The sequence below is a fragment of the Cydia amplana genome, chromosome Z (genome assembly GCF_948474715.1).
Source record: "Cydia amplana chromosome Z, ilCydAmpl1.1, whole genome shotgun sequence".
Taxonomy (NCBI): domain Eukaryota; kingdom Metazoa; phylum Arthropoda; class Insecta; order Lepidoptera; family Tortricidae; genus Cydia; species Cydia amplana.
The window spans coordinates 10,994,672-11,019,109 of record NC_086096.1 but is presented as its reverse complement, the minus strand read 5'-3'; the positions used below and the strand labels follow the sequence as shown (position 1 = coordinate 11,019,109).

The 24,438-nt window shown below is 36.1% G+C and overlaps 1 protein-coding gene across 2 annotated transcripts in view; it reads right to left on the bottom strand.

Moving 5' to 3' along the window:
* The window catches only part of LOC134661319 (eukaryotic translation initiation factor 4 gamma 3-like), a 45,345-nt gene that overhangs the window by 20,200 nt on the left and 707 nt on the right, over window positions 1–24,438 (bottom strand). The window contains exons 2-10 of one of the 2 annotated variants that reach the window (XM_063517321.1): window positions 17,320–17,345; window positions 17,079–17,239; window positions 16,475–16,587; window positions 11,437–11,565; window positions 9,245–9,306; window positions 8,306–8,488; window positions 7,239–7,298; window positions 7,055–7,140; window positions 6,230–6,980 (exon numbers count right to left, since the gene is read on the bottom strand). In XM_063517321.1, the coding sequence (XP_063373391.1) occupies window positions 6,230–6,980; window positions 7,055–7,140; window positions 7,239–7,298; window positions 8,306–8,488; window positions 9,245–9,306; window positions 11,437–11,565; window positions 16,475–16,587; window positions 17,079–17,239; window positions 17,320–17,345 (1,571 nt within the window). Of the gene's footprint in view, window positions 1–6,229; window positions 6,981–7,054; window positions 7,141–7,238; window positions 7,299–8,305; window positions 8,489–9,244; window positions 9,307–11,436; window positions 11,566–16,474; window positions 16,588–17,078; window positions 17,240–17,319; window positions 17,346–17,564; window positions 17,977–24,438 lie in introns of those variants that run through there. The other variant, XM_063517322.1, reaches the window with a different exon arrangement.

Genomic DNA, 24,438 nt, shown 5'->3' with positions numbered 1-24,438 from the left:
CCTGCATATTTATTGTTGTTTTGGAAGACGTTAACAGCATAGAAGCAGCAGCGTATATAGCATATAAGTTAAGAGTATTGATAATAAGAAAATAGCACAAGAACAGAAAAGAGATTATTTTTGATAAAATATGATGAAAACAGATTTACTTGATTACGCTCACCTGACTTTGCGGTCACTAAATGCAAATTTCAACCTTATTGTTATGGGGTTACAATACCCCTGGGGTTGCAGGCGTCCATAGTCGTTATTATTATAAATGCTTTGGTTGAAATACTTTTTAACCCTCGAATTTTTCATAGGTACAGTCACCTGCAATAATATGTTACTCTTCGACGGCCGCAAAAATATGTGACACGCTCTTATGGCTCTACAAATAAGATCTAACATGATCTACCGCAAAACGGCCTTCGGTGTGTAACATATTATTGCAGCTGACTGTACTCGTATTCATTGTTGTATAGGTAGGTATTAATATCTTTTATCCGATCGATTTGCATTTATTTGAAATAAATCACAGTGTTTAGTAATTATATGTTTTATTGAATAAGAGATTATTTAGTTATGTAAGGAATACAGGGTGCCTTTTTGAAACACTCATTTTTAGGGTTCCGTAGCCAAATGGCAAAATACGGAACCCTTATAGATTCGTCATGTCTGTCTGTCTGTCTGTCCGTCTGTCCGTCCGTATGTCACAGCCACTTTTTTCCGAAACTATAAGAACTATACTGTTGAAACTTGGTAAGTAGATGTATTCTGTGAACCGCATTATATTTTCACACAAAAATAGAAAAAAAAAATTTTTTTTGGGGTTCCCCATACTTAGAACAACTGAAACTCAAAAAATTTTTTTTCATCAAACCCATACGTGTGGGGTATCTATGGATAGGTCTTCAAAAATGATATTGAGGTTTCTAACATATTTTTTTTCTAAACTGAATAGTTTGCGCGAGAGACACTTCCAAAGTGGTAAAATGTGTGTCCCCCCCCCCTGTAACTTCTAAAATAAGAGAATGATAAAACTAAAAAAAATATATGATGTACATTACCATGCAAACTTCCACCGAAAATTGGTTTGAACAAGATCTAGTAAGTAGTTTTTTTTTTAATACGTCATAAATCCCCTAAATACGGAACCCTTCATGGGCGAGTCCGACTCGCACTTGGCCGCTTTTTCTGGATAATTTTGAATTTCAATTGTCAGGGGAGCCTACATTATTTTTTAATACATTTTACAACGACAACAAACAAAAGTACAAATTCGCCGTATTTTTATTACCCGGGTCGATCGCAACAAAATAGAAAATCATGTTTTTCAAATCTAAGCGTTATTGTAATTTATCTCAAATAACCAAAAAGTCAATCTGACTAGAACTTAAAAACGAACTGAATTATTTTAATATGTCGATTTTTCTTGGTGACCCAGGAGAATTTTTTTTATCCCATACAAAAAGAGCGTATCCCAATCGCGTATCGGTTTTGGTTTTTACTTATAAGTGTGAAAAATATATTCTACCATATACGAAGGATGTGTGTTTTTTCATGTTTTATGTGTCTTTTTGTACAATAAAGTGTTTTACTGCTACTAATATATCATATTAACGATTAACTAAAAAGGTATTTACATCTAATTTAACTGGTAAATTATTAAAGTCCGCTAAAATTAATATATATTCAAAAAAATATTTGTTAATATGTCCCAAAATCATGGCTCATTTTTTAAGTCTCCTGACTTACCAAACATATCGCAACGAAGGCAAGGGTACAACGCGGCATCGTGAACCTAATAACGTAACGTTTCAGTTACTTTTTTAGTCGCCGACCATTTTATCCGGGGTACGAAAAGAGGTATTAGATCTATCCTGGGTCTAATATGTTATAAAAACATAGTTTTTTGAAAAATGTTCGTAGGTAGTACACAAAATTTACATTTTCTTTTAAATGTGATTTGGGTCATCGTTCTCCCTGGTGACTTTTCTGGTGACCCAAGAGACATCAATTTTATTATGACTCAGGAGACTTTTTTTCTATGCACTTTGATTTTTTTGATGCGCTAATTTTGTAATCTAAAATAACTTTAAACTGCTGATATACTTATATCACTTTGCTGATGAGTGGAAGTGGAATTTAAACTTAATTTATTGTTCTCTCCCTTGACATTTTGGCATACATTTGACATGCTGCAGTGCACTCCTAACGTTAATAAAGACATAATTTTTAGAAAAAGCTTTAGGAAAACTCACTCTTGAGCTTAAAACGATTAAGTCCTTATCATATTATGTTAGATTTTTAGTACAGACCCCAAATCAGTGAAAATGTGTCTTAGCCAACTAAATTTGTCTCTGGGAAAAGTACGATATCCCTAAAAATTGTACGTACATTTCGCATTTTTCTGAAGGAACGGAATTCATAAATTGGGTTATTATTATTTTTTCAGATTATTTGATTGCATTGACATATCACCAAGATAGATAGAACATTTAAGTTACCAGAAGAAAAGCATTTGTGTTCTTTTATACAGTGTGGAAAAAGTAGGTTCGATTCCCGGGCGCGACTAAGCGAATTTAAAAAAAAAAACAACGTGTTGCATTCCGGGAGTGCCGACAGAAGTGAAAACTCAATGACTAGTCCAAAATGTCTGCAGCACTATGTATAAATGACCCATCCTCCTTTCTATTGAAAACTTTTGGTTCCGAAATTGCTGGTCAGTGAGCTTGTTTAAAATTCGAAATTCAAATTTATAGCGTTAATTGTTTAAAATTCGAATAGAAATTGTAAAGTTACCTTGCAGACCTCGCATCTAAATATATTTGGTCATGATATTTTGAGTTTTATTCACCAGTACTAGAGTTCACTTTTATTAGCGATTTCATCAAGATGTAGCTTTATTGAATTATATTTGAGTGATATAAAGTTATAATACTGTGAGATCCTCGTATTTCAGCCCGTACAAGATTATAACCTTTTTCATGTAATGTCATTGAGTTTTTCTTTATTGATTTAAATGCCATCTAAACCTTACGGTCACATGATCGCCTTACACTGTCTCGAGTTTATCATTTTTTCCCCACCTCAAAAAGTGCCTAGCGCCGCTAAAGAAGTTTTCACTTCAAAAATCTTTGAATGCAGTTGTTTCTTTAAAAAACAATAATGTTTCATTTAAGTAAAATGAGCAAACTTAAGGTTTTAAGGCACTTTCCCTCCAGGGCCCATAATTTTTTTCCACCCGGTAGTAGACAACTATTTTTTTCGACTAAATGAAGTTTTATTAGATAAATCGTTGATCACATGGTTCGTTTCACACATCACATCAAATCGTTTGTCATCACAATCAAAATTTGTCAAAAGTAATGAAATTTATGCCAAAAAAACATAAATAAAACATATAAATTCAACACATTTTTTTAATAAAAATCTTTCTCGATGATATAAAAAAGAACATCGACAAATTATGTTCAAAGAATTAATATCAAAACAGATGTCATAATTAGGATTGGCTACTTTAAGAAAGGGACAGAGAGATTTAATCCTCTCGCTCTGCACCTTTTTCTCATTCCTCCTTGTCAAGCCAAAATAAACTATAAAATGATAGTAACACAGTACATTGTAATATTCACTTTTTCCACGGTATCATGTCATTGTAAATTACTTATGTGAAATTGTAGTGGCGTGCGACTTTCAAACCGGAGGTCACGGGTTCGAACCCCGGCCCGTGCAAGTGAGTTTTTGTAAGTAGGGACTTTTTTTAGTGGTACTTAAATATAATAACTTTTCGTATTATTGAAATAAAATATTTTATTCAAACAAACTTAATAATATAATAATTAAAACGAATAATATCAATTAGTTTATAATATTTATTCAATTATTTTAAATTATTTGAGCATGAAACATACTAGATTTATTTTTATCATTACAATAGAAAAAAAGCAAAAAATATATTCTTATAGATATTTTATTTTCAAACAAAAATAAAGCAAAAAGTTACGGTTAGATTCTGATGGCTATATACCAAACAGCTACCGATACATTTCAATATCTGTCGAAATTTCCTAACCCGTTGTAACTGACAAAGAGTATAGATTTCGACGTAGCATGACGTAGCTAAGCAAACACGCACACATGCGTAACATATAGGCCTGTAAGAAGGCACCATCATAGGTTTACCTCCGATTCCGTTACTACTCAATGGAGTTACGACTCAACGTTTATTGGATATTAAAATTTTACGTAATTCGGAGCGCTGCGCGAAGTGACATAGGTCTTACCTCTTTGAGGCACGACGGCCATCTAACATTACTGGCATAAAGGATGCATTTATGACTTTGACGCATGACAGAAAGAGAAACCGAACTGCGTAAAATGGGCGTTTGCTGTTGAATTCATGAAATCAAAAATCGATAATAAATCCATCGGTAAAGGATAATAAGTTAATATTTAGTTCTTTGAAAGTTAAGACGAGATGAAAACCTTTGCTGTAAGGTGGATTGTGCTGGATATGGATGTGTTTTCTAGTTGCACGAAACTAAAACCGAAAAATGAACACGTAAGTTTGGATTTATTTTCTATCGAGAAAATTTTAAGCATTCGTGTTTCGACTACTACGAAATCACTTATCATATAGTCAAGAAACATATATCCGAAAATCACTACTGTTTGTTTCCGGGGCTAGCCACTGCCACGTTTCTAAGATCCTGTTATTTTTCGATGCACGGCCTTAATGCAATGGGTTAGACATTTGATCCTAAAACAAACCTGATTGATTGATACCATAAATGAAAATTTGTCATCTAGCTAGCCTATTCCCGATTTCCATGAAGATGAAAATTTGCATACATAAGTAAGTCGGGTGACAATGCAATATTATTGTACCATCGAGCTGATCTGATGATAGACACAGTAGGTGGCCATAGGAACTCTGTGATAAAACACGGCAACCTAATTGTTGTTTGGGTTTGTTAGAATTGTCTCGATGAGTATTAGTTGCGTGTTGAAAGAAAAGTAAAGTCAGTGATAAAACCTAGTATCAATTTTTTTTTTACAACAATTAGTGGTAGGTACTCTATACTCTACTACCTATTGGGTAGGTAGGTGCCTCTAATAATAGGCACTTTTAATGATTATATTTTGGTAATTGGTGGTTGGAAGTGGGTTTAATTTAGCTTTCACGATTTGATCCGAACATACAAAAATTGCAAGATAAATAAAAGCTTGTTCAAATAATGAACTTCCACAATCAACATTTATAAAATAGTTTAGAGCCCGTACCATGAGTCACTGACAGTGTCAAAACTGACATTTACACTTGATTTACACTATCGAGAACGTAACTTACGAGCGAGATGTATAGAAAGTAAATTACGTTCTCGACGGCGTTTATGTCAGTGCCAAACTGATGGTAGCCGTATAGGTGTAATAATACTAAACATTGAATATCTTTTTCAATTGAAATTTCGTGAAACGTAAACCTCAAGTGACTAAATAATCGGACAATGGCGAGTCGCGCTCCCCACTGAGGGTCCGTTCCGTACGTTTTAGTAGGTATTTGTGTTATAGCGGCAACACAGATAGGTACATCATCTGTGAAAATTTCAACTGTCTAGCTATTACGGATCATGAGATACAGCCTGATGACAAACGGACAGTGGAGTCTTAGTAATAGGGTCCCGTTTTTACCCTTTGGGTACGGAACCCTAAAAAGGATAGATGTAATAAAGGCCCTAACAGAAGCGGCAAAAAATCTATCATAGGTACTGCTATTTATGCAGGCATTTTTATTTGAAAATTCGTGACATTAGACTATATCATGTAAACGATTAATGTACACAATGTGTGTTCGTGACAATTGTTTTGTTTAACTTTGCATTATTGTTTAAAAATGACGAAGCCTGTTGCGGATATCATCATTGGTTTGGTTGGGACGAAGCATGTTGCGGATTTGCATTTGTGGCCACCTGACGAAGCCTGCGTTGTGGATATCCTAACTAAAAATTTGATCATATTAATGTTAGCGTTAATTTAATTTTTATGTATATTAGTTTCTGCATAATGTCGACAATAATATAACATTTCTTATTTTATAAATGTATCAACATCACGACCATATATGTATATCTACTTGTCCCACTGCACGTGCAATGCGGATTGGGGACTTCACACACCCCAGTAAATGTACCTATGTTATAAAACTTATAAATATTGAATTTCTTATTTTTACTTAAGCACTTACCTAGATTTGTAGGTCCATTCAGCTGCGTGTTGGCGAGCAAGGTATCTGCTTCTTGTTGAACGTCTCTGTCCTTGTTTTTATCTCTTTCCTTTTCTTCTGATCTGACACGCTCCCTAGGTTCTCGTATTCTTTGGGGCTGTGGGGTTAGCATGGCAGTGGGCGCGACGACCTGTGCTGGTGCGGGGGGCGCGGGGGCGGGAGCGGGCGCGGGCGGGGCGGGCGCGGGGGCGCTTGCGGGGGCAGCAGGTGGGAGGGCGCTCGGTGTCGTCGACGCGGGGGCCCCTACACCACTTATATTCTCTGTGGACTTATTTATTTCTTCTTCTTGAGGCACAACTGGTTTAGTTTTATGTTTGTGTGGTTGTTTATTTGGTGATATAATCTTACTGCTGTCTACTACTAAAGGCTGTATATTCTGGTCACTAGTCTTTTGCAGCTGCTTAACATTGGGCAGTTTAGGCACTATAACAGGACTGTCTGAAATTGCTGATACTATTGGAGTTTCGTTAGGTACTGCAGCAACATCAGGTCCTAATATTTTATTTTCGTTTACAGTTAATATCTCAGACTTTACTAAACTATTATTTAAAGAGTTAATTGCATTTAGTTGCGGCTGCATAGGGCTTGCGGAAGATATAGGCAAATCTGCATTTTTATAACTTTGCTTCATTAAACTTTCGCCTGCGGTTGGCTGATTAGCCGCCTCATTGACCATTCTCGAGAATTGTTCAGCAATGCTGTGTGTCGGTTCCTGCAACAAACGCTATGTTGAAGTAATGTGTTCATGGCCGCTCTAAACACACAAAACGACCATTAAATACTTACGGGTTGTGGCGTTTGCCGCTCACTAGATTCTCCACTTAAATATTGACTATCATTATTTGAGTATAAATCTGTCAATATATCTTGCCCTGCAAGTGAAGTTACACACATGTATAAAATAGACAAATAATTTAAACACCAAATATAAGAGGGAATATTTATTTCATGTACAGTTAGGTTTACTCACTAGTAACGGGATCAATGATAGCGAGCCTGTGACTGCGTTTCGTTTGCGTTGGACGTATACCTGCAACATTACCATTCTGTTAAATTAGTTCTAAAATGTTGTACTGGCCTGTGCCCTGTTTATCAAAAGCTTGTAACTTGTAATACAAGTGGAAGTCCCTTTCTGACAAAAGCTGTCAAAAAGGGACTTCCACTTGTATTACAAGTTACAAGCTTTTGATAAACAGGGTACTAGAGGTATTATACACAAAACAATGCAAGCAAGTCACTACCTATCAACATTTTCATACAACAACTGATTCAACTCAGTTTACGATGTACCTTAGGTTCGTGTTCTTCTCTCACTGAGCGAACCGTCAGAGATGGATGTGCGAGCTCGGGACCGCGGATATCATGTTTTTGAATTTTAATTGGTTGTAAGTTTTAACAAAAAAAAAGGTAAGCCATGAGTTCCCACAAAAATAAAACTGAGTATTTTTAGAAGCAATTTTCATAATTTTTACTTTTGAGCATAAATTGTTAAAAATGTATTAAGTGCGTTTTAGATCTATGTTCGTGGTTTTTATTCAATAGAGCGAAAGTCAAAAATCAGGATTCGTATCAATGAAGTCACTAGAGAAAATCCTCAAGATTTAATAATTAAATTATTAGCAACCGTATTGGGAATTTGGGATCTTAAGCGTTATAATTTCTCAAAAAATCCGCTCTTGAACTTGCGAACACCTTAATATAGTTGCAGGTGTTGTCCGCATGAACAATAAACCATGATATTTTTTTTATAAATTCTATATATTGAAGTATGTGCATTGCGGTCTGCTGGTTGAATTAGTTAAACTCACCCACAGGACGGACACGCCATACATCAAAAATGATTTGCGTTTATATGTGTGCGCGGCACGCCTGTACACGCGTCATTGTGTATCTGACGGACTTCTGGCATGCTCTCAGTAGAGCGACTTACGCACACATTCATGTCGCGGCCTGTCGCGGGGCGAGGAAATCCGAGTCGGGGCGGGGCGGTGCGTGTCCGTTCTGTATGTTAATACTATTACTTATTCTGTGACTCACCAGATATGGTTTGGTGCATGTGAGCAGGTGTCTGGGAATGGGAGAGCGAGACCGCGGGCGCGCTCGGCGTCGGCGGCGTGCCCTGCGGCCCCATCAGCGTCGTGGGGTTGCTCCTGCCGCCGGGCGCGTTCGACTGCAGGTTCGGCGTCGGCAGTTGTTGGCTGTTCGGTGGGTAGTATGTATCTGAAACAAGAGGGCAGTTAATAGCAGACTGTTAACCAATGGTTAAAGGATTATTTTGCTTCTGGTAAATTAAAACACCATAGGAATAAAATGTTCAACCACTATCAAGCAGAGACGCTTTCCAGATCTATTGCATGCGCATAATTATACTTGGTCAAGCAGATCTTGTCAGTAGAAAAAGGCGGCAAATTTGAAAAATGTAGGGCGAAGGGATATCGTCCCATAGAAAATTTGAAAATCGCGCCTTTTTCTACTGACAAGATTTGCTTGACCATCTATATATTGCTGTCCCGCCCATGATGCCGGCTGTCAATATCACTATACGAGATTGACAGCAATATAATTATGCGCGTGCAATAGAGATAGCAACAGGCGGGTCAATGTACGAAAATGTAAATGGAAAGTGTCTTTTCTTTACACATAGACATGAAAATGCATTTTCCGAATAAGGGAGATTATAAATAAATATACAAATTGATATGAACTATAGCTAGAAGATAAGGAAGCTGCAGGATGCTAAAGTAATCATTGTTTTAAGATCTAGGCTAAGAGGGTACCAAAAGTGCACTCGGCCTTACCCTGCATAATAAAGTTGTGCACCAATTAAACACCTCGCCAGCTTAGCGACTTCCAGTACTGACTCGAGCGTTCTATTTATTATGAGAACGTTACACTATTTATGGGTATTAGTTACACAAAAAGTTTCATGCGTGGTAATAAATTAGTCAGCTAATTAGTTATATATAATATACTTACAAGGTGGCGTGTGGTTCGCGGGATTCGTGTAACTTATGTAAGGAGTGACGTACTGGTAGAACCTGTGTGAAAACACTCGACATTAACAACTTAAATATCACGCCATTACATATGGCGTAGCTAAATACTTTACTAAATTTAGACCAATGACTAATAGACTAATAGACGGAATAAATGGAATATGCCATAAAACTACTTGTTAAAATATTTCCTAACTACGGTTTTATTAAATAAATAGCAATGTGACAGACGGACGGACGGGCAAAGTCACACCATAAGGGTTCCGTAAAAAGGATTGTATGTAAAATAATTATTCATGACATAATATTTGATGACCAACTTGCAAATGCGGACGCCCAAAGAGTTGATCGCCGAATAATTTCCTAATAAATTTAAATAGATGGGTAATACAGGTGGTCCAAGTCCAAACATCGACGTCCGAAAATTGTTTTTAGATTCCTCAATATCAGAATATACCCCATGTATGTTAGCCGATTTTGCGTAGTTTTCGAGTTATGAATTTTTGAACTATTAACTTTTGTTAAGAAATTCCCGGGCGAACCAATTAATTTATTAAAAATAAACTATTGAACTTTTTTTGAATGTTTCTTTTTGTACCATATTCCTTTACAAACGGGGCAGTTGTCAACCAAGTGCCACTTAATAATCATTAATTTGTCATGCTTGAACGTAAAACTTCGACTTATGTCTTTTTTTCCAACTCGCAGCGCAGTCAAGTGATGATGCTGTTTTTTTTTAAACAACTGCGCCGTTTGTAAAGGATTTTATTACAAAAAGAAACATTCAAAGAAGTTCAATCGTTTTTTTTTTAAATAAATTAATTGGTTCATCCCGGAATTTCTTAACCAATTTAAAAGTTCAAAAATACATAACTCGAAAACTACGAAAAATCGGCTAACATACATGGGGGGTATATTCTGATAGCCCATGATGTGAGGAATCCCAATAAATTTTGGGCATCGAGGTTTGGACCACCCTGTAGATTGTGGGAAAAATAAAGAAACAAAAATCATAGTAATAAAAAATAATATATGCATATTGAGCCACGGGCCTACAAAATATACGATGTAATGTGATACATTTAAAGGTTAAATTATAAAGAAATAAAAAAGGCAGACTTTGGCGCAAATAAAGCCTATGAAGCTAGGGATTTTCATACAATGAAACTGCTAAGCGAAACTTTACCATAGTCGGGTTTTTAAATATAGTAGATTCAACTTTTTAAATGTATACAAAGTACTACATATTGCTTCATATATAGTATATAAAATAAGTACCTCCTGGGACACGCAGCCGCAAGAACAAACAAACACTTCTTTCAATACTACACTTGAATAGGGTATTTTCCTGTATTTAAAATAAATTATTTCACATCATACATGAAATAAAGCACCAGATAATTATTAGAAAAACATATATAGCAGTTATTTTTGAGCACAAGTCTTATTTAATACCGAGTTATTAATAGAAATATAAAAAGTTGACCGTGACGTCAAGATCTATTAGTTTCATATAAATTCCATATTAGCAAATCGTTTTGACAGTTCTAAAAAAGAAACCGATTTGACTAGTAGGAAAATACCCTATTAGAATAATAACAACTTTATATCAAAATCAGGCTCACTAAGTTAGTGGAACAAGTTACACATAGATATTGCATACTGGACTATTAATATACAAGTTAAAAAATATATTTATAATAGGTCGCACAAGTAATAGCTCGTGGTGTACACTTAATTATATATTTGGCAAATAATGAAGATAGAATTTCCTTGTGCAGAGTTGGTTATTTTTGACTCACAGATTTAGTTGGGTAGGAGAGCCAATCGAATCATTGATGTAAAATTTTGACCGAAGGCTCCCATAATCACGGATGGATAAATAAAAATGCTGGTCTCAAATTTGGTATCATTTTCTTGTAAATCATTTAATTCGTTTAAAATTTTGCATCAAAAGTTTGATGGCTCCCCATCTTAAATCAATCTGAGTCATAAGGACCACCTCTGCCACCACCACCTGCTCAAGAGGATATTCCATCATCATCATTTCCAGTAAATCGCCCTTTTTTGTCGTGTACTGACGCCACTATAATTTATCGGAGAATCATAGTAGATTTAGTAAGAAGTAATAGCATTGGTTATTAGCTTTATAGAATGTCTGCATATAGTTACCCTTGCGAGCGCGGCTGCTGGTAGGACTGCGGCGGCAGGCTCATGTGCGGGAACACCAGTGTGGGGTGGTACATGACCGGGCCCGACGCGGCCGCCGCTGCGGGGCTCGGCATGAACGGTTGCTGCTGCCTATAGCAAACGCACACTATGTACTCATTGAAAAAACAAGACAAAAAAGAACTGCCGTCCAAAATTGAAATACAGATTGTGTTTAATTCATCATTAATGATAATAAACCCTCTGGGAGTAGCACAGCAGGGTGGTATCGGCGATTTCTATAAATTGTAGTAAACATTGATTGCAATTTCATAGCAGCTGCCTACATTAAAGGAATATGTATAGCTGATTTCAGAGAAAATTAATACCGTCAACTGGGGTGAATAGGGATAAAAATCAGAAAAATTATTAAAACTACCTAGATAAAATGTATCATGCGCTAGAAAATAATAATAGATTTTGCTTGATACTATTTCTGTGGGTAGATTTTTAAAAGAAATTATCATGTAAATGGCATTCCCGGTTTTTACCCCTATTCACCCTGGTTGACGGTACTTCGATTTAATAATGTTGGACTTTAGTTGGCTATGTCCCTTGATGTTGTTAGTAAAAAACCTGCTACGCAACTATGTAAATAATGATTGCCATATTAACACTACGTAACATACAACAACAACATACATAAAATTGTGAATTCAATGTTCGTATGCACTTAATAATAGTAGAAATTAGCGAGAATAGTCAAGTCTTAAGATATCGATGCAAACGAAATAGTTTAAGCGAAATACTTGCCCTAATATTATGAACGCGTATAGACATTTTTGTCAAATATGGTAACTTCAGTATCTTAGAACAGCCGACTTCAAAGATATCTTAAGGTGGCCACTGACGAGCCTTCCAACAGTCCAAATAGCGTGGCTGCAATCCAAAATCGGTCCGTGAATATCAAAAACCGGCCAAGTGCGAGTCGGACTCGCGCACGGAGGGTTCCGCACCATAAAAAAAATAGAGCAAAACAAGCAAAAAAAAAAAGCAAAAAAACGGTCACCCATCCAAGTACTGACCCCGCCCGACGTTGCTTAACTTCGGTCAAAAATCACGTTTGTTGTATGGGAGCCCCACTTAAATCTTTATTTTATTCTGTTTTTAGTATTTGTTGTTATAGCGGCAACAGAAATACATCATATGTGAAAATTTCATCTGTCTAGCTATCACGGTTCGTAAGATACAGCCTGGTGACAGACGGACAGACGGACGGACGGACAGCGGAGTCTTAGTAATAGGGTCCCGTTTTTACCCTTTGGGTACGGAACCCTAAAAACGTACAATGTTTAATATTAGGATGCCGTCCATTTGGATGAATCCATTGTAACGGCATCCATTTGGAAGGCTCGTCAGTGGCCACTGCTGGTAACTGCTTTACGCTTTTCCACCTTACTTATTTGCAACAAGGCGAAAAATTTAAACATATGTTTGGCGTCGGCTCACAAGTAACATGTGGTAGTAACATCACACGGAATTAAGATTTTAAGTTTTGTTTTTAATCATATTTTATTTAGGAAATCATCTTCACCTCCCATCCTGCGTTGAAGAAATAAACCACGAATCAAAAAGAAGAACCGAGAATATTTCAAAGAAGAAGATTTACGATGGAATTCATGTCAGTAAATAAGATTTATAAAAGTATATAAAATGACGAGATTTACTACAAACGCATTTTTTCAGATGTCACTTATTTGGCCACAAAGACTTCAAAATCAGAACTTACATGAGAATCCTACGTTTATGTTCGTTTGAAACGGTTTCTTGGGGTTTCGACATTATAAAATGTTAATTGCTTACTTCAGAAATACTAGAACTCACAAAAATCATCTATTCAATGACGCCAGACTCAAGAAAAACAAGTGTCATATTATATGTCCATATATTATACGTTTTATTAAGCTACCCTCTTCTAAAAATAATATATTGTAAGCTGGTAACCCGGTCATAACAACTGAAGCCTTACTATAGTTTAGATATGCAGGATCGAGCACTACCTGCAGGTTTATAAATAATATCGTTGGTTGGTTTGACAAATCCATCCAATTATGCTTACACGCTTTGCATTGTTTGAGCGCGCTGATAAGGTAATGTAAGAATTGCGGCGCGAATGCAACTTTTAAGTATCTTGATGCGATACGTGGCATTATGCGAAACTAGACGAAGTTTACATTTACATATTGTTTTATTTATTAATATATCTACTAATTTATGTATATTATGAATCTAATACGATCTTTTATAGTCTTCTGCTTTCATAAGTAATAGTTATTGGCTTAAAAAAAGTGTTTTTCAATTAAAAGACATGTCAAAATCGCTTACCTTCTTTCAAGTTCATTCTAATGCTAAAAAAAAAACCAACTATAGTAACTCTGTATGTCTGTTACCTCTTCACGAATAAACTGCTGAACTAATTTAGATGAAATTTGGTATGGAGATAGTTTTAGGCCCAGAGGACATAGGGTAGTTATATCAATCATCATCATTATTCCGAGCAGACCAAGTCGCGGGCAGAAGCTAGGTTAATTAATGAAATAGTTTCTATCAAAAAACATGATTACTTGATTACATAGGGGTCAAAATTCTTTTTGTCGTCTTGTTTCTGATCACTCTGTCACGCTTCTATTTTAGTCTTTAATCCACCTTTTCTCCAATATGCTCGGAAATGTTCACCTTATTGTAGCAAAAATAGTACGGGAAGTTCAACGTTATTGTCAAACTCTAATTTAAAAAAATCAAACTATCGCTGTCCTGTTCTAACGGACGGGAATGAAAAAAACACTACAGTAATAACTTATTACTGTAGTGTTTTTTACTTTTTAAAAATAAAAAACGCAACAGCCAATTATTATAGCCGCGAGCCGCGACTACACGACCCGATCAGCTATCATTTCAAGCTATAGGATAGAGTGAGATAGTAAGATAAACGACCTTACTTGTCTCGTTCTTACAAGACCGTTGTGCTCGTGTATGATCGTGAGAATACTGCTTAATAAAATCAAAGATTATTTTTATATTTTTTTAAGGATCTCATCCGTGTACATAAAGTTTAAGTATATAGTTTGTCAAAGGACTTTCTCATTTCAAACATAGACAGAGAGAATCATACTATCTTTGTCTTACACTAGTACTAGCACCCAAAAGAAAAGGATGGGTATAGTTTTCCTGGTTCTTACTGACTGACAAATTGGTTTGACCAACTATATTGCACAATTATATTGAATGGTACTGAATGGCAGAATAAGTTTGTGCCCTAAACTTTTAAAAAATAATTTTAGAGGGAAATTGTTTTTGACATTTTTAATGTGAAGGTTCGATTTGAGTGATGCTTGATGCTTAAATAATTATTATTTTACCTTATTTCTTCGCATGTTTGGAGAAAAGCACTATATATGCCTCGGCAGGAATAGCAATTCGTGGATTCGTCTTCTTTCGATTTTCAAAATCGAAACTCATCCGCGAATTGCCCTTTCCCGGCCTCTGCAATAATGTACTATTAATCAAATAAATAAATAGAGTGCTATGCATGTCTTTCTAGCTGTAGATTATAAATCTCTTGAGAATTGAGATAAAATTTAAAAAAACTAAATTTCACTAACATAAAAAGCTCCACTCCGTCACATTTTCAGGGACAAAAAACAAGACAACGAAACGATTTTTGACCCATATACAGGGTGGCCCATTTAGATCGGTCAGTATGGGAAAATCTGAAACTAAAAGACATACGACGATCTCGTCTTAGGAACCACGTCATCGATTTTAGTAACAAGAAAAACTGCATTCATACATTTAAAAAAAATGTATGTAAAATGTATTGAAAAAAATGGTGATAATTCCGAAAACTTACTAAAATAAATTAATGTGCCACCCCAATCTAAATGGGCCACCCTGTATATTTTGAGTTAGTGCACGAATATGGTGCCCGCCTTCGCCTAGCAGGTATAGACCAACAGTTAACTAAGGTGTTATCTCAATAGCTCTGAAAGTATATTTGTTTTCAATTTTGCTATCAAATCCCTCGGCAAATGCTAGTGATATACTAGCATTTTTTAACCCCCGAGGCCCCGTCGCAATAAGATGGATCAATGGGTGGTATAAGTTTGACGCCAATGTCTGTCAATCTGTGGCATCGTAACTCTCCAAGGGATAGACGAATTTCGGTGCGGTTTTTTAACGTGAAAGCGAGTTTCCTTGAGGTGGTTCTTAGCTAAGTTTGATAGAAATTGATCCAAGAGTATCAGCTCATTTCTAAAATTATGTAAGGCATTTTTGGCATAAATGGATGTAAATACCTTTAGCGTAAGGTGTTTTTTTTTAATTTTAAATTTAATAGTTATATTATGTATATAACTTATATATGTACTAAAATTAGACTGCTAACCATGGAAATTAAGTAAGTATAAGTATATATATTATAATTGGAGATAAATGAAAATAAGACATGTTTTCGTGATTTCTTTCGATCGAGCCAGTTTTGTTTTAAGGTTTTGGCTAGAGTCTACCCTTGAAAAATATTGTCTAGTTTTCGTGTATACTTATGGCATTTTGACATGATTTACATGTAAAAATTCAACATAAGCCTTTACCCTCCTCTTGAGTTAATTCTATGAGTTGGGGTCTACGAAAGTTCACCATCACACCTTTGTCCCCTTTTTAGTTAAGGTATTGGCAAAATTCGGGTCAAATAAGGGGCATATTTACATGTTTTGTCGTATATTGTTTATTACCTTAACAGTACTGAAACTCTGGCTTACACGAAATCTCTTTCAATCGTAACCGTACATGAAGTGCTGAGTCTTCTGATGGCAATTTGATCTTGAGAATGATGAGAAGTAGTCCTTACAATTTTGTTTTGATATTATTAGATTAAGTTGTTAGTTGCGTTGCGATTAAAGCTGGTGACGACTGACGACTAATAGGCACCTTAGTGACGTTGCGGAACAAAAGATTCCTACAGACACAATATAGTTCTCGAAAATGTATGTAGATTAAATAATACCTAGGATGTGTATTCGGCCTGGTGCCGTGCTGGCCCGGCCGGAACTGGTAGTTGTGGTACTGCGGCCGCGTCTGCTGCGTCTGGCTCTGTGGTGCCACGAAGCTGTGCCCACCCTGAAAACATACATGCACACTCATTAGTAGTCTCCAGGGGGCCGATTTTTGAATTTCGATCGCTCGATTTCGTCACTCGAAAATCGGTGGAAAACGGCGAATTGCTAATTTGTGAAATACGAGCGATCAAAATTTGGAATCTATTGGTATTGACCACTCGATTTCAATTCTATTAGTAGAATTTAAATGCCTAGTAGTGGAGATATTAATTAACGAAATACACGAAATCGAGTGGTCGAATTTCAAAAATCGCCCCCCAGAAACGGAATTTGTGAGGTCGCATAATTTAGTCTTAACAAACTTATGCTTATGTTTCCGGTACATTTCATATGGTTTTGTAATGTTTACATATTACAATGCCACAACTTAACAACTAATACACACATCTTGAGAGATGTTGTTACGTACTTAAGAGAAGCAAGAAAACATTTTACTTTTCTGTGGTCCACGGCAGAAAGAAAACGGTGTAACAGGGTAATGTCAGTCAGTACCATAGAGTTCTTCGTCATGTCCTGTGGTGGTGCCGGCGGCGCCGCCTGCGGGGGCGCCTGCTGAGCGCGGAGGCCTGTCTGTGGCGTTTGCTGCGCGCCCCCGCCCGAGCTCGGCATGAAGGCCGCCGCGCTGCCGCCCGAGGGATGGTAGCATTCCGTTCCTGCACAACATCACATCTCAATTACATTGTTCTTCTTCACCATTTAAAGAAAAAATAACAGTATTAAGTCATCAACTCACTGTGTGGTGTAGGCGCCCGAGGATAACTGAATATATTAGCTAAGGAAAATCTCGGAGAAAAAAAATACATATATGACGATCACCAATCAAAACATTACTAGCCAAATGGACATGTTATAATAACCGCTGTTAAACATTTCGTATAGATACACGACACACTATACAAAACACAATGGTTCACAGTAAACAAACGTAAATAAAACATAAAGCAAAACGGGTTTGACCAATCACGTGTATGCACTTACTAGCTTGAGTTACCAATCTGTAATGGTGCGATGGCAGCATACAGTTGGAGTTGGAGTACCGAGAAGGCTGGTCATGCTTGAGAGAGCTCGAGTTGGGCTGGTGCGGTATGAACTGCAGCGAGACATTGTTCAGTGGCAAATTGATTTGATTCGCGTTCATGTGCTGCGTGACGGCCGCCTGCGGCATGTTCAGCGATGTTTGTATGCTTTGTGCCACATCAATCGCACTCTGCTGCGACTGGCCTCCATGATTGGCACATGCATGCGGCAGAGAATTCAGAGAACTGTTGGTTCCTCTTAATGCCACCATTTTAATTTCATGATACAAATCTTTTAAAAATTGAACGAGCCAAATGTTGAACCATTCCCAAAACAATGGTGATACGATCATCGGCATAAGGCATTAATTCCTAATGTTTCATGTCATTATAAATTACATTAAATACAGTAACTTCTACTTTGAGTTGTCGTATATGTGATGGACGCTTATATTAATAATCCTTATTAAAATACAATCTGGTTTGTGAACTCTAAATTCAGCACCGATAATCTACCATTCTACTTCAAGAGCTTCGGTCATGAAATCTTACGTGGTTACGCATGTTGGTAAAGTGTGAACACACCGCATTCGCGATTTAAATACTAGTTTATTGCAGCATACAGAAAATCGATAAGGAAACGCGCGTTACATGGTTCTACGCTAGCACTTAATTTAATACCGCCGCGACACTTTCACTCTATCGCGAACAATCGACACTGCTCTACTAAACTTCTAATTCTGTTATTATTAAAAAAAACTACAATTCATTAACAACACCAATTATTTGGGAAGAAAACAACTGTGAGATATCACACCGTTGAACATTTCATTTTGCAAAGTACGGAAAGGGGATGTTATGCCAGAAAGGGACAAAGACATCTTTTAGTTCACCTCCACTATTTTGGGGCGTCACCCAGCGCCGTATCCCGAGTCAACCCCACACCAAGCGACTGTTAAGCCTGTTGAGGGAGAAGCGTGCTTCAATATACACCGCTCGTTTCATTCCTAGGATTGATTTCGAAGATCGTACTAGCGCGTTAGTCTATCTAAAACACCCGCGAGCATCATGTCATGTGTTTTGTGTTTAAACAGAAAAAGACAGGCGATGGGTGGCCAATGAAAATGACAAGGGGAGTTCGACTTTTTTGTTTCTGAGTCTGCAGCCGTCGGCTGGTGTTTTCATAGGAAAATGCGAGCGTGTAACGACAGTATTGAAACAAATCTCAAAGGAAAAAGCGATTACCTATAAGTTGCTGAGAGTACCGTGTCACTCGTTTAAAATAATAGTACATTACTACAGAGGCCGGGACAAAAGGGGTTGCCGGCCGAAGACATATAGACGGCCGAGCGAATCGAGGCCGGATAGGTCTGAGGCGGGCAACCCTATATTTCCCACCGAGGTATGTATAGTGCTTTTCTCAAACATGCAATGAAATAAATAAAATAAAAAATCCACGAAACCCAAGTTTTATTTATAGAAAAACTAAAAGTAAACTACACCCAAAATATAAAATATAACTAACACGTACCTATATCTTTATCTTTATCACGCGTATGTTTTACACGAGTCGTGTATTTTTACTACCCGTATATTTTCATGTATCTTTGATTTTTTCGCATTGTATCCGTCTGACTGTCGTTTTCGTCACATAAGTTTACATAGTCTTTCGTGTTGATACGTATCATGTTTCACTTACATCGTTGCTTTATGCATGGAGTAAATAAGTATAATTTCCAGTTTCCACAGTGTTAACGATTTTGTAATTACTTTCATTTTCTTTAAATTATGCCACAAAACTGTTTCTAATAAACTGTAAGCATTTTTCTTAGTTTCTCAAATAATAAAATTGCCATAAGCAACCATATACATATACTTCGTCTTTGACTTGGCGGCAGAGGCAGCAAGTTATTTAAAATCAATTCTGCTTACGCTGCCAATTCCAACTCCTACGATTACAATTAATATTAATTTCATTATTTCGTCGGAACTCATATTAAAGTGAAAAAATCAACAACGCACCATAAATCCAATAAAACAGAAATACAGTATGAAAATTGTTCAACTTTGCCTCCATAGCAATTAAAAAAAATAACTACGCGTGTTTGAGTAAACCTTTTTACCGCTAACGTTTAGATGAAATATTTTATAATAAATGTTTTTATTTGTGTAGTTAAATTTGTAATTTATTAATTAAAGCGCTGGTGGCCTAGTGGTAAGAGCGTGCGACTTGCAATCCGGAGGTCGCGGGTTCGAACCCCGGCTCGTACCAATGAGTTTTTCGGAACTTATGTACGAAATATCATTTGATATTTACCAGTCGCTTTTCGGTGAAGGAAAACATCGTGAGGAAACCGGACTAATCCCGATACGGGCCTAGTTTACCCTCTGGGTTGGAAGGTCAGATGGCAGTCGCTTTCGTAAAAACTAGTGCCCACGCCAATTACTGGGATTAGTTGCCAAGCGGACCCCAGGCTCCCAGGAGCCGTGGCAAAATGCCGGGACAACGCGAGGAAGATGAGTTAAATTTGTAATTTATAATTATAGAATTTGGTTAATAATGTATTATTTATTATGTTCATGTTGATTTTATACAAATAAAACTGCAAATTATAGCAAACATTGTTTTTTGGTTTTATTTATAGGCGTAGTGGCAGAGTGTCATTAAATACTGCCTCTAGTTTTTTTAAATGGATGGATGCCACGATGCTGTGTCACAAATATCAGTGAAATGGAAATTAAAAAAGAGGTCTTTGCCGGCCTAGACCTGCAAGATTTGTATGAAATTCCATTAACGACCTCTTGTCCTAGCCGCACCTGAAACGTCATACTTCGCAGCCTATTATAAGGAACATAACATCAACATCAATATTTCATTGTATGTTTGAGAAAATTATATTAGTGCGGTTTACACAGTAACGCTATTTTAAGGAATATTTGATTTATTTTCAATTTAATTTATATGTTAATTAGATTTTATTTTTTATCGCGTTTTTGTTTTTATTTGAACAAGAAGTAAATAAACAAATATCTACAACGAACATTAGTCGTGCATCTAATAGTACAGTGGAATCCGTCTATTATGACTCTGCTTATACCTACTGACCAACCGCTTAGTAAATATGACGTAATTACTGTGCGAAATCCGACTCGCACTTGGCTGGTTTTTTTTTTATTTAAATGGACTGGTAGCCACCTAGGTTCGATCTGGCAGCTGCCCTCACTGATGGGTTATCCCCAGTAGTTATCACTAAGTTTTTACTACTATTCTATTATCACTATCAGACGAGAAAAAAATCCCAGTTGTTATGAGAAGTAAGTTGAGTTGTTGCTGGGCAGCGAAAATAAACCTTGATAGTAAAGAATATTTAGATAGCAAGAAACATTTGATACTAGAATGCTTTCGGGATTATTTTATTCCGGGGGTTCCGTACCTGTTACCAGTGGCACAGAATCAAGTAATTGTATTTCATACAGAACCACAGAATAAATAATAGTACTAAGTACAGAAGACTCACTCTCTAACAAAACGCGTCTGTTACGATCAGCACAGATATGGCCGCTAGGTGGCGACAGCGCCACGCGCGGCTTATGGCTTTCCCCAAATTTGGGGCCGAACGGATGTACTTTTAGCTACCTGTAGCAAAGCGACGAAATCGTGGAGTGAGACACGCCTGATAGAACGGACACGTAACACCCCGCCCCGAATGGAATTACCGCAACCCGCGGTAAAGAAAGGACGCTTAACATGAGGAATTATGTACAGTGACCCGTCTGTTCCCATCTCACTCGCACGCGCGTAAGTATATTGCTGTCCCGCCCATGATGCCGGCGGCCAATGACACTGTGCGATCGGGACAGCAATATAATTATGCGCGTGCGACAGAGATATGAAGAGGCGGGTCGATGTACGAAATTCCTGGTGCTAATCGTCCTTTCTTTAGCAAATTGTCCACAGACCGACAGAATGTCATTGTCAGCTCGATTATAGTTCGTTTTTTTAGCATTAGAAATAAGGTAAACAATCTTGATGTGTCTTTTAATTGAAAAACACATTTTAAAAATAAGTTACGGTAAATATGTAACAATTATGAATCTAATACGATCTTTTATAGTCTTCTGCTTTCATAAGTAATAGTTATTGGTTTTAAAAAAGTGTTTTTCAATTAAAAGACATGTCAAAATCGCTTACCTTCTTTCAAGTTCTTTCTAATGCTAAAAAAACGAACTATAGTAACGTGGTGGTGGTGGGTGGAAAGTTCAAAATGGCGGTGTACTTATTGTGCCAAGTGTGGGTAGTTGTCACTTTCAAGTAAAGGGTTCAAGTAAAAAATTCAATAGAAATTGCAAATAATGTAAACAAACATAGATTTTGTTAACATTTGTCTTAAACTCATTTTTTAAGGTTGTTTTATTTCTTGAAATATTATTAATATATATTTTAACCTAAAATGTATGTAAATAAAAGATTTAAGTATAATTATAAACTGTTGATAAGATCATGGTTGTCCTGTAAAAGTGCCAGTTTACATTATTTGCAATTTTTGATGTGGCTCTAGTGGATAGGGGTACAAGTCTGGCTCAGCGGCAGCAACTCAGGTGAAAGGTGCAAGTTTTATTGTAATACAATAATCGTATGGAACTTAGACCCTTATTCACCTAAGCTGCACGAGATTTGTGCCCCGTTTTCACTTAGACCCGAAGTATGGAATTCTACTTTAAATAACAACTTTATAATACACTTGCTCAAAAAGTGGTACTTTAAGTGTCTGTTTATTGTTCACAAGATTCGTTTTTGCGATCCAGTGCTTTTTACATTTCTGATTTCTATAAATTTATTACTGACAGTAATATGCCGTAGTCCATACATCCACACCAGTTTTTAGTAATAAAGACGGAAAGTCTTAGTAATAGGGACCCGTTTTTACCCTTTGGGTACAGAACCCTAAAAATAATGATACATGTTTTGTTCTTTCGGCTCAAACTAATATTTTACAAAAAAAACACATCAAAGATTCATACTTCTCATTGTTTCACTCGAACTTCACTTTGGTTAATATAAGTTTTTTTTTATATTATGAAAACTGAAAAATAGAGATGAGCACATCAAATTAATCATTATGTGAAGTATTTTACATGCAAAAAATCTCTGATAATAACTTCAGACAGTAACGAGAATGCTATTGTTTTTCAACAGTACACTTTGTAAAGTAGGATAAACAATAAACACATTTAGTCTGAATCAAACCCAGACATAAACAACCACTTGAGCTGCATAAGCAGTTATAATAAATAGGTAACAAGTTTCTACCATCAAACTCATCATGTTATGATATTGATGATGATTGATTGATTCATGATGATTTTGATGGTAGAAACTTGTTACCTTGTTATGTTTTTTACTTTACAATAAGAAAGGAAACAAGTTTCCTTAGATGCAATAAAATCAGAATTTTTAAGATCAGAAATTCTGGATACATTTGATTACAACCAGTTGAATACTAAGTGAAATGTTAAATCAAACTATGTTTTTATATATATCTTTCTCTGGTGGGTCACCTGCTTGATCGAGGGAGACATATTAGAAAAAATCTGATTTTGTATAATTAAAACTACATTTTATTTTATGGGTTAAGTTGTTGTTGTGGGAGTGTGTGTGTGATGCATTGATATTGTTTATATTCATAATGTTATCATAAATATATAGTAAGACTTTCAACAGTAATATGTGACAATAAATACAATATGTGTGTTAGATGTTAATATAACCTATACAAAACAAATTAAATTACAAACCTACAAAACAACAAACATTCAGTTTTTAGAGCAAAATGCCAGTTAATCAGTATCACAGTATGAAGCAAGCCACATGCAGACATAAGAAGGGGGCCCTATGGCCCTCTATTGCTCATGGTTGCCCTATGGGCCCCTGCTCCCTCCCTACCTGTTATGAATATTCGGCAACATTATATGGAAAGGGTCACCTGCCCTAAAATAAGAAGTTGGAAAAGGTGTGCTATTTTACCCAGTCACATGACTAATTATTATCGTTGTTGTTATTATTATTACTACAACATTTACTATTAAGATATGTGCCAATTTTAAGGCAAGTTGCGCTATCTAAATAATTCTCACTCCCTCACACCCATTGAAAAGTTCTTCAAATGAATTATTTGTTTGTTTGCAATAGTTGCATATTACAATGGTAGGCATCACCACCAGGTTGTGTTTATATCTCTACATACATTATTATCATAATAATTAGACATGACTATATTTTTACACTGTTTACATGTAACATTATAATTAGGGTACTGACAGGCGGTTATGAGGTAGTTTATATTTTCATATTGTCAGTATTTTATAAAATGTACCCTTATTATAAATATTTTTATGAGACAATAATGGCAATACATAAATATTGTTAAGAGTTGTTTCATTGTTTGACTTCAATAGTATAATATTATACTACTTGTGTTCCTTTTTGGGCCAATAATGTAAAACAAAACTCACATAAAGTTAAAGCTAAAAACATGAATTGATAATTCGCACAACTCAGCAAATGGCACTCGCATTGTCCTGTTTGATCAGTGATCAGTTTTCATTCTCAATAACTAGTCATTGCATTAAGTCTGTTTATGTTTATTAGTTTGTCAGTACACATTTGGATTTATGTCAATATACTGAACAACAGATCTACCTAAGCAAATTTATTCATCCTTTAAGATGGGTTTGACATGTTGCCATTACAGTTCAGCATAAAAACATTAACAATAGAGTCACTTGTTGTTAATTGAATAACCACTATTAAACAGACTAAAATACAATCAGTTTAA